This window comes from Pseudorasbora parva, chromosome 13, assembly GCF_024679245.1.
Source record: "Pseudorasbora parva isolate DD20220531a chromosome 13, ASM2467924v1, whole genome shotgun sequence".
In the NCBI taxonomy this organism is placed as follows: domain Eukaryota; kingdom Metazoa; phylum Chordata; class Actinopteri; order Cypriniformes; family Gobionidae; genus Pseudorasbora; species Pseudorasbora parva.
This window is the reverse complement of record NC_090184.1, coordinates 1524015-1545046: the sequence shown is the minus strand read 5'-3', so window position 1 is coordinate 1545046 and position 21032 is coordinate 1524015. Positions and strand designations below refer to the sequence as shown.

At 41.8% G+C, this 21032-nt stretch overlaps 2 protein-coding genes across 7 annotated transcripts in view; one reads left to right on the top strand and one right to left on the bottom strand.

The window, feature by feature from the left end:
* Positions 1 to 18127, top strand: part of cdk11b (cyclin dependent kinase 11B) — a 49471-nt gene extending 31344 nt beyond the window's left edge. For all 5 annotated transcript variants that reach the window (XM_067412906.1, XM_067412904.1, XM_067412905.1 and 2 more), the window contains 4 exons: positions 4412 to 4528; positions 8216 to 8364; positions 14052 to 14238; positions 16931 to 18127. In XM_067412906.1, the coding sequence (XP_067269007.1) occupies positions 4412 to 4528; positions 8216 to 8364; positions 14052 to 14238; positions 16931 to 17023 (546 nt within the window). In that variant the 3' untranslated portion in view covers positions 17024 to 18127. The remainder of the gene's footprint in view (positions 1 to 4411; positions 4529 to 8215; positions 8365 to 14051; positions 14239 to 16930) is intronic.
* A 198-nt stretch (positions 18128 to 18325) lies between these two features.
* Positions 18326 to 21032, bottom strand: part of mmp23ba (matrix metallopeptidase 23ba) — a 35840-nt gene continuing 33133 nt past the window's right edge. For both annotated transcript variants that reach the window (XM_067412908.1, XM_067412909.1), the window contains exon 8: positions 18326 to 20910. In XM_067412908.1, coding sequence (XP_067269009.1) covers positions 20736 to 20910 — 175 coding nt within the window. In that variant the 3' untranslated portion in view covers positions 18326 to 20735. The remainder of the gene's footprint in view (positions 20911 to 21032) is intronic.

Genomic DNA, 21032 nt, shown 5'->3' with positions numbered 1-21032 from the left:
AGAGACGGACGATGGACGTAACGACAGAGACGGACGATGGACGTAACGACAGAGACGGACGATGGACGTAACGACAGAGACGGACGATGGACGTAACGACAGAGACGGACGATGGACGTAACGACAGAGACGGACGATGGACGTAACGACAGAGACGGACGATGGACGTAACGACAGAGACGGACGATGGACGTAACGACAGAGACGGACGATGGACGTAACGACAGAGACGGACGATGGACGTAACGACAGAGACGGACGATGGACGTAACGACAGAGACGGACGATGGACGTAACGACAGAGACGGACGATGGACGTAACGACAGAGACGGACGATGGACGTAACGACAGAGACGGACGATGGACGTAACGACAGAGACGGACGATGGACGTAACGACAGAGACGGACGATGGACGTAACGACAGAGACGGACGATGGACGTAACGACAGAGACGGACGATGGACGTAACGACAGAGACGGACGATGGACGTAACGACAGAGACGGACGATGGACGTAACGACAGAGACGGACGATGGACGTAACGACAGAGACGGACGATGGACGTAACGACAGAGACGGACGATGGACGTAACGACAGAGACGGACGATGGACGTAACGACAGAGACGGACGATGGACGTAACGACAGAGACGGATGATGGACGTAACGACAGAGACGGATGATGGACGTAACGACAGAGACGGATGATGGACGTAACGACAGAGACGGATGATGGACGTAACGACAGAGACGGATGATGGACGTAACGACAGAGACGGATGATGGACGTAACGACAGAGACGGATGATGGACGTAACGACAGAGACGGATGATGGACGTAACGACAGAGACGGATGATGGACGTAACGACAGAGACGGATGATGGACGTAACGACAGAGACGGATGATGGACGTAACGACAGAGACGGATGATGGACGTAACGACAGAGACGGATGACGGACGTAACGACAGAGACGGATGACGGACGTAACGACAGAGACGGATGACGGACGTAACGACAGAGACGGATGACGGACGTAACGACAGAGACGGATGACGGACGTAACGACAGAGACGGATGACGGACGTAACGACAGAGACGGATGACGGACGTAACGACAGAGACGGATGACGGACGTAACGACAGAGACGGATGACGGACGTAACGACAGAGACGGATGACGGACGTAACGACAGAGACGGATGACGGACGTAACGACAGAGACGGATGACGGACGTAACGACAGAGACGGATGACGGACGTAACGACAGAGACGGATGACGGACGTAACGACAGAGACGGATGACGGACGTAACGACAGAGACGGATGACGGACGTAACGACAGAGACGGATGACGGACGTAACGACAGAGACGGATGACGGACGTAACGACAGAGACGGATGACGGACGTAACGACAGAGACGGATGACGGACGTAACGACAGAGACGGATGACGGACGTAACGACAGAGACGGATGACGGACGTAACGACAGAGACGGATGACGGACGTAACGACAGAGACGGATGACGGACGTAACGACAGAGACGGATGACGGACGTAACGACAGAGACGGATGACGGACGTAACGACAGAGACGGATGACGGACGTAACGACAGAGACGGATGACGGACGTAACGACAGAGACGGATGACGGACGTAACGACAGAGACGGATGACGGACGTAACGACAGAGACGGATGACGGACGTAACGACAGAGACGGATGACGGACGTAACGACAGAGACGGATGACGGACGTAACGACAGAGACGGATGACGGACGTAACGACAGAGACGGATGACGGACGTAACGACAGAGACGGATGACGGACGTAACGACAGAGACGGATGACGGACGTAACGACAGAGACGGATGACGGACGTAACGACAGAGACGGATGACGGACGTAACGACAGAGACGGATGACGGACGTAACGACAGAGACGGATGACGGACGTAACGACAGAGACGGATGACGGACGTAACGACAGAGACGGACGTAACGACAGAGACGGACGTAACGACAGAGACGGATGACGGACGTAACGACAGAGACGGATGACGGACGTAACGACAGAGACGGATGACGGACGTAACGACAGAGACGGATGACGGACGTAACGACAGAGACGGATGACGGACGTAACGACAGAGACGGATGACGGACGTAACGACAGAGACGGATGACGGACGTAACGACAGAGACGGATGACGGGCGTAACGACAGAGACGGATGACGGGCGTAACGACAGAGACGGATGACGGGCGTAACGACAGAGACGGATGACGGGCGTAACGACAGAGACGGATGACGGGCGTAACGACAGAGACGGATGACGGGCGTAACGACAGAGACGGATGACGGGCGTAACGACAGAGACGGATGACGGGCGTAACGACAGAGACGGATGACGGACGTAACGACAGAGACGGATGACGGACGTAACGACAGAGACGGATGACGGACGTAACGACAGAGACGGATGACGGACGTAACGACAGAGACGGATGACGGACGTAACGACAGAGACGGATGACGGACGTAACGACAGAGACGGATGACGGACGTAACGACAGAGACGGATGACGGACGTAACGACAGAGACGGATGACGGGCGTAACGACAGAGACGGATGATGGACGTAACGACAGAGACGGATGATGGACGTAACGACAGAGACGGATGATGGGCGTAACGGATGATGGACGTAACGACAGAGACGGATGATGGGCGTAACGACAGAGACGGATGATGGACGTAACGACAGAGACGGATGATGGGCGTAACGACAGAGACGGATGATGGACGTAACGACAGAGACGGATGATGGACGTAACGACAGAGACGGATGATGGGCGTAACGGATGATGGACGTAACGACAGAGACGGATGATGGGCGTAACGACAGAGACGGATGATGGGCGTAACGACAGAGACGGATGATGGGCGTAACGACAGAGACGGATGATGGGCGTAACGGATGATGGACGTAACGACAGAGACGGATGATGGGCGTAACGACAGAGACGGATGATGGGCGTAACGACAGAGACGGATGATGGGCGTAACGACAGAGACGGATGATGGGCGTAACGACAGAGACGGATGATGGGCGTAACGACAGAGACGGATGATGGGCGTAACGACAGAGACGGATGATGGGCGTAACGACAGAGACGGATGATGGACGTAACGACAGAGACGGATGATGGACGTAACGACAGAGACGGATGATGGACGTAACGACAGAGACGGATGATGGACGTAACGACAGAGACGGATGATGGACGTAACGACAGAGACGGATGATGGACGTAACGACAGAGACGGATGATGGACGTAACGACAGAGACGGATGATGGACGTAACGACAGAGACGGATGATGGACGTAACGACAGAGACGGATGATGGACATAACGACAGAGACGGATGATGGACATAACGACAGAGACGGATGATGGACATAACGACAGAGACGGATGATGGACATAACGATAGAGACGGATGATGGACGTAACGATAGAGACGGATGATGGACGTAACGATAGAGACGGATGATGGACGTAACGACAGAGACGGATGATGGACATAACGACAGAGACGGATGATGGACATAACGACAGAGACGGATGATGGACATAACGACAGAGACGGATGATGGACATAACGACAGAGACGGAAGGCACTCCTGCCAAAAAAACCAAATCCCTCGTGTAAATACGTGATCAATGGGACAGCGAATTCAGTTTTCTGAAGAGGAGCAGGTGGGGCACAGTCACGGTTTTTTGTAAGTTTTGTAACTGCGACTTCAGCATCTCACATCCACATCATGTGCGACAGCGGAAGATCTTTTAAAGTGACAGTAAAAAATGTAAAAATCTCTCCCGGATTTGATACCCACATGTTGACAGGTAATGGTATTCCAATAAAGCCAATATCTGCCTAAATCTGCATAGTCTTAATCTGCATCGCTAATCCTAGTCTTAATCTGCATCGCTAATCGCTACTCGTTGTGAATACGCAGGCCACAAGAAGTAATTAGGTGGGTGTTTTGTTTTTGTTTTTTGGATTACTTTTACTCTGGACATGCTAGCTGGCAACATATGATTCCATTCATTATGCTAAGCTAAGATAGCGGCGACCCTGCCAAACTAACAAAAATGTATTTGCCCATGCATCTAAATGTAAGAAAGAAGTTAAATAAGCCCTATTTCTAAAAACGGTGGCGTGTTCCTTTAAGACAGACCATGAGCTTTTAGATGAAATGATGACTTTAGATGAATAATGTTTAAAGGCCACTATTTTTTAAAATAGGCTAATTTTCCAGCTCCCCTAGAGTTAAACAGTTGTACCAGTTTCGTTTTTTGTGTAAACGCCACTCATGTTCCCTCCGGACAGGAATACTCCACAGCCGTGGACATGTGGTCGGTGGGCTGTATATTTGGAGAGCTGCTCACCCAGAAACCTTTATTCCCTGGCAAATCCGAGATCGATCAAATCAACAAAATTTTCAAGGTATGCTCCATCACATCCTGAATGTCTTGAGGTAATTAAACCAGCGTTGATCTTAGGGCTGGGTAACATCAATTTAATCGATCCTAAGAATCGATTACTCTATCCTGTTTTGTTGACAAATTATCCAGTTGATGAATGAACAGGACATTGTAGCACGTCTCCATTCAATAAATCACAATAATTACTGTGCTTTGATCCTATTGATATGAAACACAGTCTCAGATTTCAAATTCTGTCCATTTTATTACCAAATCTAAAAACATAGATACTGTTTTGGTGCCGTGTTGTGAGATCGCTCTGTCTCAGCTCAAGAGAATCAGCACATGAACTAATCTTCTCTTCCACCTTAGTACACGTTCCAGTGTGAAATAAACATGAATGAGCTTCTGAAAGTGTGTTAAAAGATACAGGACAACTTACTGAATCCGTTTCATGTCTCATGGAATTGCTCAATCAATGTTTCAACCGTGGAAAGACGTCAGTAAAACAGCTTCAATCTGAGTTCCCACATTCTGTTCATTTTATCAGGAAACTCAAACGATAAATGCCTTTTTGCCGCTCTTTAATGTGGCGTGACTGATCACTGTATAGACGAGTGAATGTGATCGTCATAGCCAATGAATAAACATGAATGAACATCTGAAGGTGTGTTGAGGATACACACTTACTAATACACATCATATGTGCTGTAATCGCTCATTCAGTGTCTCACCGGCAGAAAGACGTCCATGTTTACCTTTAATATTATAGTAGGCTGACGTCTGAATCCCATAGTTTACAGGATTAGTTCAGAGATTTGCTTTCCTTGACAAAATGTGCCGTGTATTGTACGTGATATACATCCAAAATAATCCATATTAAATCGAAATTGAAATCAAATTGAATTGCAAGCTTGTAAATCTAATCGAATCGTGGAATTTGTTTCAATACCCAGCCCTAGTTTATCTGTGATTGCTTTATTGTGCTGAGGACATTCAAACTTTATGTAATGATGCTGATGATCATAAACATGAATATTTTAGAGGTTTGTTCGTGTTTGTTAGACAGGAACAGGTGAGTCCTCAGTATCATGGGAATATTGATTTGCATACCCAGACCAACACCAATTAGAGACCAATTAAAGCGTCTGGTGGCCGGTATTACACAGATATGTGCAATAGGGATGCGCGATATACCGGTACTGGAAAAATACCGGTATATATTTTTTCAAACGGTACGATTTCATGATTTGGCACATTTCGGTATATGCTGCTTTTCCGAAGTTCACCGCTAGATGGCAGCGCGCTACCCAAACTGAGCCGAAACAACCCGCAAATGTGACAACAACAGACGAACAAAATGGATAAAGCAGTTGAATCTCACTCAAGATGCCCAAAACAAATTAATAAAGAGAGTAGAAGTGAAATTTGTAATTGCTTATGAAACTGATGAAGAGCCATCAAACCTAGCCAAGAAGCATCTGTCACTATCCTGACTTTAAGACATCGACAGGTCAGTGATCATTCAAACCATCTCATTTAGACATTTATTTGCTTTTTACACTGATCAACGCACACACACAGCCTAACATAAGATCGAATATCACAATCTCCAGCGTTCGTTTCAACCAATGACATTTAGATCTCATTATATTTGCACGCGTACTATTGCACTGTTTATATTCCCGTTAGACACAACCGCCTGTGTTTATGTGAATACTCACTAAAGACGGACATTTGTACATAATTCTGTGTATTTGACTGTTTAAGGAAACTTAATGTGTAATGTGCGAGCTCTACGTTACAGGAGTGTGTGTGTGGTTGTTATGAGCTCATATCTCCTGTAACTGTTATTACGAAATGCTATAAAATCTCTTGCGTGTTCAAATGATTTCCGTTCTCCATCCCGAGACGAGCGTGAAATGTTGAGTCAGATTATGCAGATTGCTTTAGTGTAGTGCGATGTCTTTTGAAACCAGAAGCAATTTGCTAATTTTGAGAGATTTTTGCTGAAATTATTTCTCACAAGAAAGTTTTCAAATGACTGATTTGATGTGATAAGCTTTGCTGATTAATTTACTAATAAACATTTGTGGTAATTTCCCACTTTATAAACTCAAAACTTGCATAATTGTTCTCATTCGCGTGCAGTATACCCGCGCTAATATCAGACCTTGTGGTATCGGTTTAATATCAGTACTTCGGTATTAGATTGTGGCACCGTACCGAAGCCAGAATTGTGGTATCGAGCCATCCCTAATGGTCAGTTTAATCACGAAAAACAAACACTTATTTATGACACAATTCATTTACAGATCTTTTCATAGATTTTGGAGCAGAAATGTAATGATTCCAATGTAGCTGCAGACACAAAACAGCTGAATCCGGTTTTAAATACTGTCCGTTTTTTAAACAGTGTCCCAGATTAGGATTAGTGCAGTCCAAAATTAGTTTGATAAGTGCCCAGATTGTGTAATATTTTTGGCAAGATCTTGAAAGTGAAGTAATAGTGAAGTAATACCTGGATGCAGATGCATTTTCTGCTTCTCCGATGTGTTAAAAGTAGGACTTTTATTTTGAAAGCGAGGAGAGCACCAGCACACGAGCGTCTTGGCTCTTGCTCTCCGTCTTCATTCGTTTACTCTCTCCGTTTTTCTTCTGTAATAAATTATTACAAAGCAGAAAGGGAGTTAATTTCCAGCAGAAACGCCTCGTTTGTAGTCCTACCATTAGCTCCAAATGATTTCTGTTAACATCAGCAAACAGGCTTTGTATTGCCACACAGAGGTTGTGTAACTGCATTTATTCAGCAAAAACAATCCCAAATATAGTCGAGATTCATGTCTGGATTTATTACAGTTCATCACTGAAGGTTTGAGGACGTCTGGTGAAGGAATATAGGCCAACTGAATGACACTTTCATTTGAGCAGAATATATCAATGGAGATCGCTGAACTCTAGCTTACGCGTTTGTCTGTGTTTTCAGATCATCTGCAGTGTAGAGAGAGTGTGTTTGTGCACATGGTTGCCAGATTGCAAGTAAAACACTGGGCAGAATAATAATCCTTTTAACTGAAAAGCTCTGATTGCGGAAACACTGCAAAAAATGCTTTTCTTACTTAGTATTTTTGTCATGTTTTAAATCCAAATATCTAAAAATTCTTACATTAAGAAGCATTTACTACATAAGCAAAAGTTTTTGTCTTGTTTGGGGGGGAAATTACTCAGAATGAAGAGAGTTTTTGCTTAAAATAAGATAAATAATCTGCCAATGGTGTGAGAAAAATAATCTTGTTTTCTGTTTGAATTAAGATTATTTTTCTCACCCCATTGGCAGATTATTTATCTTATTTTAAGCAAAAACTCTCTTCATTTTGAGTTATTTTCCCCAAAACAAGACAATTACTTTTACTTGTCTAGTAAATACTTCTTGTTTTAAGAATTTTTCGATGTTTGGACTAGAAACAAGACAAAAATACTGAGTAAGAAGAGCATTTTTTTGCAGTGCATGAACATTAATAGTTGACTTTTACAGCAGTCTGTCATATTTTGTCTCCTTTTCTACCCCTTCAATGATATTGCATGTTAATATAGTCATAGTTATTGTTTAATGAGTTTGGTGTCGTCTCTTCTTGGTCATGGGAAAACACATTTTTGGTCGTAGTCAGCACATGCACAGGTAATTGAGAGCTGAAGCGTGTGTTTGCAGGACTTGGGCTCCCCCAGTGAGAAGATCTGGCCGGGATACAGTGAGCTTCCTGCGGTGAAGAAGATGACTTTCACAGAATATCCCTACAACAACCTGCGCAAGCGCTTCGGCGCGCTGCTGTCCGACCAGGGCTTCGACCTCATGAACAAGTAAGAGCTCACAACTAGGGCTGTAAGAAAATATCGACACTCGTGAGTATCGCCATATTATGTTTGGCGATATTGTACCGATTCTTAACCACTTCAGCTCTGCACCCCCCCTTGGACCCACCCGTGGGTCCAAAACTGCATCATCATAATCTTTTTTTTAAATCTATAACTCGCACACCACAAAATTAGACATATATGGTATCATTTGAAAAATAAGAACCTCAGCTTTCTTAATAACCCAATAACTTCTGCATTTATATTACATAGAAGAAAATAATGCGGTCTGAATTCGACCCCCCCGCAACGACCACCCCTTGAGAAAATCATGCAAATAATATAAAATTTCATATTTTTATCTCACAAACACACCTAAAATAGACAAGTCATTTATCAAATGAAAGCTATCGGCCTCAGGAATGTTTCACCGATCCAATAATTTACAGTAAATTTATTATCAAAAGAATCGCAAAGATGGAAATGACTCCTTTGAACAAGCAAACACATGAGTCATATTCCTGTTCGGATCACAAACTCGTTGTAAAGCTACTAGCCTCAACTATATCCGCTTGTTCCTTAGGTTGTTTGCTTCAAAATGAGACTATTTTTACATGTCTGTGAGCAAGCATGGCCAAATGACACTGTAATATGTCACCGATGTCCAGATCAAAGCATGTGATGCAGACAAATACTCTTATTATTGCTAGTTTTGATTGTCAATGTTAGCCACGATTTTTAATGATGTCATCACATATTGCATCATGCTACAGAAAAGCTGAGAATCTCAGCTCTTTATTGACATGTGGATCATGATTCTAGACCAATCAGAGCCCGAGATCTCCCTTTACTAATTTGAAGAGGCGGAGCCTTCTTTCCGATTTCCTAGTGGCCAGTTTATGTCAATGCAGATGAGGAGGAGTTATTAGATAGCCTGACAAGCCAGACCCACATCAAGATGTTTGGAAACTCACCATTGACAGCTCAATCTGAGGGGCGGATAAACGGCTGTCTGTCAAACTCCCTCTGCACGCGATTGGATAGCGCTACACCAACCAGAGCAACGAAGGTGAAGCAGAGCTCGCTGACTGATTAAACATTCGCCGTATCCGGTCGGCTAAACTCCGAACACATCTTCCCTTTTTAAGAATGACTTCAGTGCCGTTCTTTGTTCTTTTCTCAGAGAAAAGCTTAACTCAAGTCTTCCAGAGTCGCGGTCAAAGCTGATTCGAAAGACCGCCGCCGTTCGCCAGTTTCTGTGTTTACTAGAAGCACGCAAACGCAACTCGGCCGTCGTCATTATTGCCCCGCCCACCGACTATACACGATGTGATTGGCCCGTCCAGATTTTGAGGAATACAGCTCAGAAGGGTATTGAGAGTTCCTAGACGACACTTGCGGGCAGATTAGATTTGCTGCCGCTAGGGTGCGTCTAGATTTCTAGGCTAGTTATTAGACACTTTGGTCCGATAAATCTCAATAACTTTTATTTGCAAGGAGATATCAAGACAACAAAAATTCCCCTGTTTAGTGCCAATTTATAGAATCAACAGAAACTTCCACAAAGTTTGGATCCCAAAATGATAAAAAAATATAGATTTTTAAATAATTTAATTTAAAATAAATCAAAATATTTGTTTTGTATCTATGTTTATCATAAGATTGTGAATAGATACAATATGATATATGCAATATTCCACGACTGTGTTAAAATGTAGAGTTTTCTGTAAAATGAGACATGTTTTCATCAATTTACTCCAGTTTATGTGGTTAGGGCGCTCTCTTATTCCAAATTCTCAAAAAAATGCAAAATGTGCTGCAGAGCTGAAGTGGTTAAAAACACTGTGTCGATATTTATTTATTTATTTACATCCATTTATTATAATGTTAGTTAATAAAAATACAGTTGTTGATTTGTAGATGTTAGTTACCAAATAACTTTATTATATAGAAGTTAACTTTGTCTAAGATGCTGTGGAATTATTGTTCTTTGTTAACTAATGTAGCTGACTAATGTTACCATATGTAAAGCGTTACTGATTCATTTAAATGTTAGTACATAACAGTGGCGGCTACTGGTCTGTCAGAGAGGGGAAGCTAATTTTTGGCCAATTGTCTTATTTATTTAAAAGTAAATTCTGCCCTACGTTCCTTTTCAAGAAAATGGTCTTTTACCCTGTGAATGAATGAACGATCTAAAAAAATATTAAACTCTGTAAAACTGAAACAAGGAATGTGGTGTATAATTGTGTGAAATGTATGATAAAAATCAAGCAATTTCGCCAAGCAAATATCAAAGAAATAGGTTGCAGCAGTTTTTATTTCGACTGAACTTGAGAAATCCGCGACGGGACTGAGAGCGAATAGCTTCAGTGATTCCTTATAGTACAGAATCGCTGTCAGTCAAAAGGAGATGCAGATCCTCCAATCAACACGCAGAAGCTCAGCGTCCGGGCCAGCCCACTCCCCATTCACTCCCAGAGACGCTGAGCGTCCGTGGGCGGGACATAATCGCAGCGTTTATCCAATGACCGTCTAGTTTCGAAGTGCGGAAAAAAACGTTCAAAGCAGCCCCATTGAAGTCAATGGACGCTGGGCTTCAATAGGGAAATGCACTGTGACGCGGCGGGAATGTATGAGAAGGAAATCGAGTCAGCCGACCTGCTATATGTAACTGATTCTGAACGAACTCGTCTTTGAGATGAACGTTTTCTAACGCATTTTTAATCAATACAATGTTAATATAATAGTACATATTTGACCATTAATTCTGTGACATTATAAGGGAAGCCGAGCTTCCCTTGCAGTCTTAAAGAAATCGCCACTGGTACATAAGTAGTTAAAGGCCCGGTTTCACAGACAGGGTTTAGATTAAGCCAGGATTACATTTATAGCTTAATTTATAAACGTTACTGGTGTGCATCTTGATTAAAAAAAACAATGCCACTGACTTATTTTAAGGTTTGTCAGTGCACGTTGCTTTCAGTTAAAACAGCTCAAACATGCTTTATAATCTGGGACTGTAGATGTAAACCGTGTTTTAAGACACTTAACCCTCTGGTGTGTTCGGCCATTTTATACGTTTTATAATATATATATAAAAAATGTCTAAAATGATACAAAATCTAAATTGAGTTGCACGTTCAGGTCCTTATTACGGATCGCAGCGCAGACGGGGAACGTTTTTGCTGCTGTTGTTTTGCTGGAGTGCAGAAGCAGCTGCTTCACATTATGAAGCACTTAAAAACAAAAGCCCAGAACCGTAATGCATTATAAATGTCATTGAAGGTGTTGTTAAGTAGCCAGTACAGCCGTCCCTGTCTTTAATGAAGGTCAGGCACCAGATAAGATGACGATATTTTACATAATAGCAATTTATGAAGCTGTGTTTGTTTTGTTCTGAAGCATTTCCGGATACTTGCAGGCCTTGTCATTGAGCCGCTCGATCTGGAAATAACCAGCGGTTTCAGACGCTTCATGTCTCCAGTTGAGCTCTCTGAAGGGTTCCTGTTTGCTTCGTTTGAGGGAGTCGATCAGCGGCTCTGAAAGGTCACGTCGCACCTCAACGCATTATCACAGCCGGGCTGAAAATACCACAACCGGATGAGAGCAAGGGCAGGCGTGAACGTGCCTCGTTCGCTCGGATTTATTCTCGAACTCGAGCGTTATATAATGGGAAGCGGTTTCTGTTCACATGCCAGGATCATTCATTAGGCGTCTCCCATTTCAAATTTCAAGACCAAATGTGTCCTTTGTTTCCTGGGCTAGATAGAACGAGTGGCTCCTCACGGCCCAGCTATCCCAAGATTCATTGCGCGCAGGTCATTACAGGATTATTTTTAAAAGAGAAAATGCCAGAATACACAATGCAAGTATTGGGTTTCAACTTACTCGTCCCGTTTTTATAACGCTCGGTTCGACCTTTGCGGACTTCGAAGGATGCAGCGTCTGAATCGAGATGCTTTGCTCTCTGTCCATTAAAGTTAAGAGTAGAACCTTGACCGTGGTCACAATATTGCCTGTTTTTGCTCTATTTCACCTTTTCAAATTCCAAACAAAGACTGCGATGTTTCATTACTAAATTAACGAATTGGTTGAATGAATGATTCAATGACTCATTAAAAGAGCCAAATGCTTCACTCCTGAATGAATTGGTTGAATGAATAATTCAAAGACTCACTCATTAAGAGAGTCAAATGCTTCACTCATTAAGAGAGTCAAATGCTTCACTCATTTAGAGAGTCAAATGCTTCACTCATTTAGAGAGTCAAATGCTTCACTCATTAAGAGAGTCAAATGCTTTACTTCTGAATGAATCAGCCGTTTGAATTAATTGGTTGAAGGATTCGATGACTCACTCATTAAGAGTTAAGAGAGCCAAATGCTTCACTCCTGAATGAATCGGTTAAATGAATAATTAAATTACTCGCTCATTAAGAGAGTCAAATGCTTCACTCCTGAATGAATCGGTTAAATGAATAATTAAATTACTCACTCATTAAGAGAGTCAAATGCTTCACTCCTGAATGAATCGGTTGAATGAATAATTAAATTACTCATTAAGAGAGCCAAATGATTCACTCCTGAATGAATCGGTTGAATGAATAATTAAATTACTCACTCATTAAGAGAGTCAAATGCCTTACTTCTGAATGAATCAGCCGTTTGAATGAATTGGTTGAAGGATTCGATGACTCACTCATTAAGAGTTAAGAGAGCCAAATGCTTCACTCCTGAATTAATCAGTTGAATGAATAATTCAACGACTCTTTCATGTCAAATGCTTCACTCCTGATTGAATCAGCCATTTGAATTAATTGGTTGAATGATTCGATGACTCACTCCTTAAGAGTTCTTAAAAACTTTAAAAGTTTCTTTCTTTCTTAAGAACTCCTGAATGAATCGTTGAATGAATAAATCAGTGATTGAATGATTTGATGACTCACTCAAGAGTTAAGAGAGTCAAATGTTTATCTCCTAAATGAATTGGTTAAATTAATGTTTCAATGACTTGCTCATTAAGAGAGTCAAATGCTTAATTCCTGAATGAATCGGCTGAATGAATAATTCAATGGCTCACTCATTAAGAGAGTCAAATGCTTAATTCCTGAATGAATCGGCTGAATGAATAATTCAATGGCTCACTCATTAAGAGAGTCAAATGCTTAATTCCTGAATGAATCGGCTGAATGAATAATTCAATGGCTCACTCATTAAGAGAGTCAAATGCTTAATTCCTGAATGAATCGGCTGAATGAATAATTCAATGGCTCACTCATTAAGAGAGTCAAATGCTTAATTCCTGAATGAATCGGCTGAATGAATAATTCAATGGCTCACTCATTAAGAGAGTCAAATTAGCTATCAAAGAATGAATCAACTGTTTTAATGAATAATGTGAATGATTGATTAAATGACACACTCATTAAGACAATCAAATGTTTCTGAATGAATCAGCGATTTGAATGAATCAGTTTATTGAATGATTCAATGACTCAAGAACCCTAAAGAGATTTCAACTGGAGACCTTAAACCAAAAGCCATTGAATGAATGAGTATTACTGTGATCTTTGAGTCGTCGGTTCCACCTTGTGCTTTAGTTTCCAGTTCCTACAGTGATCTAAGTTGGACCACATCAGCTGCTCCTGACGTTACAGAGCTTTCTCTCACCATTCTGCCTCTTGCCTCCTCAGGTTTCTGACGTACTGCCCTGCCAAGCGGATCAGTTCTGACGAGGCGCTCAAACACGAGTATTTCCGGGAGACGCCGCTCCCCATCGAGCCCTCCATGTTCCCCACATGGCCAGCCAAGAGTGAGCAACAGCGGGTGAAGAGAGGAACCAGCCCGCGCGCGCCGGAGGGAGGACAATTCAGCCAGATGGTACTGACACTTTCATACGCTAATGTGTTCATTAAAGGGTTATGAATCAGCGTATAGATTCATGATTCGGATCGCCAGTGTCTCGTGATTTCAGCCGTTTGACACGCGATCCGAATCATGAATCGATTCACTGACTCATAACCGTTTGAATCTTTATTTGAGGATTGAACACAAACGCGGAAGAGAAGCCAATGCTGAATAAAGTCGTAGTTTTTTTGGACCCAAATGTATTTTGGATGCTTCAAGAGACTCTAATTACCCCACTGATGTCTCATATGGACTACTGTGATGATGTTTTTATTCCCTCTCTGGACGGATGTGGAGCGACATTAGGGGGAGGAGTTAATGACACGATAACATGTCAATGATCATTTTTGGGTGAACTAACCCTTTAAATACAACATTTACAAACTACAAAATAAAAAATGGCTGACGCCCAAAATGGCTAATATGGAAAATTAGATGTTGGCTCAGCAAGCCGCCCCGTATCTAACGAGACTCTTATCAGTTTTAGGCGAATTAATATTCTGTTGAACTAAAACATTTTTACAGCAGAAAAATGGGTTGTGAGCACAGATTCATATTGACCTGAAGCTTTCAGATCTGTGATCATTCTGTCATTTACTCACCTTCATGTCATTCCACGTTACACTTTCCTTCATCTTCAGAACACAAATGAAGATATTTAATGAAATCTGAGAGCTTTCTACTGACATAGATCCAAAATGGCCACTACTGCAATGGGCGGAGTCGTAATGCAAGGTGATCAGCATGAAGAGAGGATTTGGCTTAGGCGGGTGTACAATAAAGATGCGTGAATTTCTTATCTGGTGGGGGCGCTATAGGGTTGGTCCTAGAGACTCCAAATTTGTTCCAATTACTATTCATTACCATCTCTACAATTGTGCCCAATTTCATAATTTTCTCATGTTCCGTTGATAGAGCAGCTAATGCCTTAGACTCCCATTCGGGAATTATAATAATAAAGAAAACAACAAAAACAATAGGTGCCATTTTGCTTCAACAAGTTAATTGAGAGATCGTAAAGCTCATCCATATGAACTGAGCCGTTTAGTCCAAATGTTCGGAAGAGATTTGACCGCTTTACACGATGAACAGATTGAAATTGGGCTTTTTAATTACAATAACACACAAGAATGAACCTCATTGGTTCTCACCCGTCACGCTTGCGTTTACCAGTGCGTTGATGAACGTTGAATAAAAGCCTAAATTCAATCTTTTCATCATATAAAGCAAATGAGTCTCTTTAGAAAATGTAAACCAATCCGTTCCAATGGATTCAGGGCTCCAGACTAACGTTTTTCACTAGGAGCAAATTTTAGGGGCACAATTAGAAAATGTAGCGACGCACACACCATAAATCAACACGCTAATTTCCACTGTATCACTAATAAATACTCAATGAATGACAATCTTGAGCCAGTAGCGTCTCGAGCATGAGATTTGTTTAATTCAGTGAATGAATCGCCCGTTTTCATTTGAAAACGTATATTTTGCTCTCCGTTTTGGCCTTCCGTCCACACTGAGACAGCGTTTTAAGTCAATGAAAGCGTATCGTTTTGAAAATGCTCTCCAAAGCGGATACATTTGAAAACGCCGTCTTCACGCCGTAGTGTGGACTGTGAAAACGGAGGCTTTTTAATACGATGACGCATTTTTAGCCATGTGATGCAGTCATATGACCAATTCAGCCAAGATGGTGAACGTTGTATGCTTTCTGTTTTGACAGCCTTGTTAAATATTAAAGTCAGTTTGCACATACTGGTAAAAAACTCAGTGCCTTTTCTCGACATTGCCGCAAAATTTCAAAGAGTATATAAACGAGTAGCGGAAATGACGCACGTCGAAGCGTCTTGGATTTGCTCATGCGCAGTACAGGGATGTAAGCGTTTTCAGACGTTTCAGTGTAGAGGAACATTTTTTGTAAAACGATTTAAAATGATAGTGTGGACACGGAGCGTTTTTAGACGAAAACTGTTTTAAATTTATCCAGATTAGTGTAGACGTAGCCTGAGTCGAGAGATCTAGTTGATGAATGAATTGAATGAACTAGTGCATGTCATTGTGAAGTTAACATGATGAACCAGTAGTTGAACAATATCGATAGCGAACAGGTGTAGTTTGGCATATTTGCAGCAAAGAAAGAAATGTACACTTTACCATTATAATGATGAAAACGGTGTAATAACGCAGGCTGATGGTAAAATAATTACTGTGCAGAGGGCAAGCACTGGGTTTGTGTTTGTATTATGTATGTTTGACTTTGTATTATGTATGTATAAAATGACTTCATCACGTTTGAGTCATGTACTTCTATAAAAACAAATTTAAAAAATGTGACCGTATTGGTTAAATAGATCTCGTGTGTGTCACGTCAGCAAATATAGCATTCTAGAAGCCATGTACTTGGAGTGATCTATTGATTAAACACCATCATTTACTGGACGCACGTGCAACTGGATGTAAAATTCAGTTGCACACTCAAATTTTGGTAGCAAAATGCAACCATTTGGGGGCGGTCTGGAGCCCTGGGAGTAGTTTTAGAATCATTAGGAAGGGTAAATGACAAGTTTCTTATCAGTCATGACTCTAATGACCAAGATAATCCTGTTTAGTAAATCAGTTTTCCTGGTTATCGTTTCTCACTCGTGTTCTCTGCTGTGCTCCTCAGGGTGATGACGATCTCAAAGATACTGGTTTCCATTTGACCAGTGCTAACCAGGGCGCGTCCAAAGCCGGTCCAGGATTCAGCCTGAAGTTCTGAGCTCGAGCGGGCCAGCTGGCCTTCTCTGAACACGTCTGACACGATGCTGAGACTCATTTTAAGAGCAGTTCGCTGAACGTCACGACACACAGACTCTGGGGAAGTTTCTTACAGGCGCGGAGGACCTCCGTGAAGTTCAAGTGCTTTGAATTCCTCACGTTCCTCTGAAATATGATGTGTTGGTTCGTCTCGCTTGGTTTTCTCCTCCTTTTCTCCAGTTTGAAAACAAGCAGAGCGCTTTCAGACCTCTTCTATTTTTCTCTCCGACTGCAAGTAGGATCGAAAACTCATGTGACATCTTATGAATATTAAATAAAACTGTTTTAAAAACATGAATAGCATGGTCTTTCTGAATACTCGATTCTGATTGGCTGGAAGATGTGCGTTCAGACTGAGTGCACAAGTCAGTTTTGTACACTGCTTCTATATAGACGCTCTAGAGGAAATGACTTAAATGATCGCATCATATTTTCATGTTTAGATGTTTTCCAGTGAGGAACGATGTATATTTTTCTCCCATATGACTTCAGAAGACTGAATATAGTCACATGGAGTATTTTTATCTTCTGCTTGGGTTTGAAACGCTTGTTTTTTGTCACTTTTGGAGCTTGACAGACCTTCAGGACACCCAGCATATTCTTCACAAATCCTCCTTTTGTTTTCTGTCTTATGGCTTTGGAACAATATGAAAGTATTCAGCTGTGTGTAGAAGCCTTCAGTAGAGAAGTCATTTTTCTAAAGTTAAATCTCCACTTGCTCCTCTCATTATATAAGGTCTCTAATCGTTTGTTTCCAGCTGTAAAAGGGGATTTCAGGAGTGAGCCGTCTACTCTCATGACCGTTTGTTTTCCACTAGCTTTTCCACTCTTTAAATCGCTGCCATGTCTTCAAGATTCCTAATAAATGCTCTGCAGCATATAATGTGAGCCAGTGTGATGATGGGTGGCATTGAGTCAGAAACGGACAGAGTCCCTTTGGATTACGACTGAATTGAAACCAGAAACTGGAACAAGCCTGGATCTCTACCAATGCAGATGATTATTTTGTCTAGGAAAGGAAAATGCTAGTGGAATATAGTGAGAGAGCAGTTGTGTTATTAAGATACTCAGACATTCAGACATGCATGTACATTTTTAGAGGTCAATCAATGGCACTTATTGTTTCAGTTGTTTTCTTTATTATTATTCCCGAATGGGAGACTATGGCATTGGCAGCTCTATCAACGGAACATGAGAAAATGATGATATTTGGCACAATTGTAGAGATTGTAATAACTAGCAATTGGACCAAATTTGGAGTCTCTAGGACGAACTCTATAGCGCCACCACCAGTTCAAAAATGCACTTTTCTAATGGTTAATAACATTTGAACCCTTTGTTCTAGAAAAATGTATCTTAATTGTACACCCAATTTTCCTGTTCATGCTGATCACCTTGTATTAAGACTCCGCCAATTGCAGTAGTAGCCATTTTGAAAAGTACAGTATTCAATTTTTTCACCATTCCTTCAAAATGTGTCCAATTCTTGAGGAAATTGGCAGAGATGATCTTTGGATTGAGCCACACAGAAATGACTTAGAGTAACTAGACCCTAAAACAACTTGTTTTCGTTAATGATCTGCAAGACTGGGGCTTCATTAGTGCTGTTCACTGATTCTAGTAAATGTTTTGACATTGGGGTATAAAGTGTTTTAATTCTACAATATATGGTGTAAATATATCTGAGTGTATTGCAGTTGAGTTTTCCTGTGGGATGTTGGCCATCCAATAGGAATGGTTGGAAGTTTGTTGGTTCTTCCAATGGCTCACTATTCATGCCCTAAGAAATGTTTTCCCGCATTGATCACGTTCAACGGCTTCACTCCAGTATGAACGCTCATGTTACATGAAGTAGAAACATTATGAATGAAACTTACTTGACACTATCAACATTATAATGAAGAAAACACTGTGAAATAATGCATTTGTCAGTACATGTCAGGCTTTTCTTGCCATATTTTTGCCTCCCATCATGTGTACAGATACTTTTCATACGAGACGCGCTTTCAAACCGACACGCAAGTGGCTGCCGTGGTAATGAACAGCAATACCGTAACGTGCTGGTGTATGTTGGGAGTTCAATATCAATCTGTCACTGCGGGTCTCAGGTGCACGCCCCGCCCTCAGCTCGTCCACTCTGACTCCGCCCACTTTCCCAGCATTTTTCAAATATTGCCAGTGGGTGGAGTTAGGCTGTAATCAGGGGTTTAGTTACCCTTTAACAGATATCTTTTTTATTAATCTTTGTTGAAAAGTTATGATGTTGCAATCTTACCGCAGTTGACCCAAAATTGGTTCAGAGGATGTGTATCGTCCAAAATTTAATCAGTCGAAACGAAAATTGGCACGCTTCATAAAGTGTAATATCTTTTAAACAATTTGTCATATAGACAGAAAATTTGGTAGGGATCATCGTGAGCATGTCCTAAAGGTACCTGAGAATTTTGAACACATCGCCAGCTAGTTTTCCAGAGGTATTATATTTTTGCAAAAACGCTTATAACTTTTGAAAGCATTGTTCAAAACGAGTTTCTCGTCTTGTTCCTTGATTTATGCCAATTCCGACTAGGTCTCATTTGTCATTTGCCAACAATGTGACCATCTGCCATATTTTTTATATGCATACGTTTTTTTGTTTAGTTTTTTTTTTTGCTGCTACTCGTATAAAATGTGCCCAAATTTGTCCAAAATCGGCTCAGATGTTCTTGGGGCAGAGCCGCACAGAAGAAATATTTCCCCAAAGCTGGCCCTACCTGTGTTTCTTGTATTTTGCTAATTGGTTAGCATGCTAACCAGTTGCCATTATTTTTCTAATGTGGCTCTTCAGCTAGCAGGATAAGCGTAAGCTACATTAGCATTAAGTTAGCTTGGCATAAATGTGTGCTCATTCTCACACTGAAAGCTCTGCTCTGCAGCCCGTTGAGCCTTGAACCTGGTGCAAAAGTTGCTTCTGTTCCATTGTGTCCGAAAATGTATAAAAATACTCACAAACTATGGAACTACGGCAGCTGTGTGAGCACATCTGCCCAGTGGAGATGAGTGACAGGACTCTGGGTTCAAGTCCCTTGTGGGACAACTTTACAAAATTGTGTAATGTTGTGTCATTTAAATTCCTTTATTATCTGGGTAAGCATTGTACTAATCTTTCTTAGTTTTGGATTAGAAATAAGTATGTTTTTGATTATTTTGTGTTCATTCTCATCTGAACTTTTGTTCATTTTTAGTTCATCCTACCTGTACTTCTGTTCTTCAAGTACATTTTATGTTCTTCTGGCTCTGCATTGCCCTATAGCCCCTGCAAGGTCTTGGCCCCGTATCACTGCTTGCAGCTATAATTTTAAATGTATTTGTTGTAATTTTAAAGCAGGTAAGAATTATTTTCACCATACGTTTGGACCCCGAACTTTAACAAACACAATTTAAGTGTTGACTTGTCATTCTGAATCGATTAAAGGCTTCAAATGATAGAATAAATTGTTTTATTTGGCATATTAAAAACGTATTTACAACACGTAAAAACCCTGATATCAAAACTTTTAGCAATGTGAACCGATATGAATATGTGCCCGAGTGAGTTGTGGTGAACTTTCCTCCTTGGTCAGAAACAATGGGATCAGGGTTCGAGGACGCTGGTCTGGGTCTGGTTTGGCTATAATCTGCGCTCTAAGAGTATCTCAGAAGCGCACTCGTACCCTCCAAGAGTACGTGGTCAGCACCTTGTTCTTCTTCCTCACAATGCAGGTGTATGTGCCCTCGTTGATGGCATTTGCCACAATTGTGATGTGGTCATCTTTTAGGGAAATGTAGCCAGGATGGGAGTATTCCAGAAGCTCGCCGTCTTTATACCAGCTGTCGGTGGGAGAGAATGCTTCAGGTTAGGATGTTTGTAACAAACACAAAACTTATATACTAAACTTCCCACACATTTTCCATATTCTTAACGGTGCAAATGTAGAGGTTGGGCATCACAT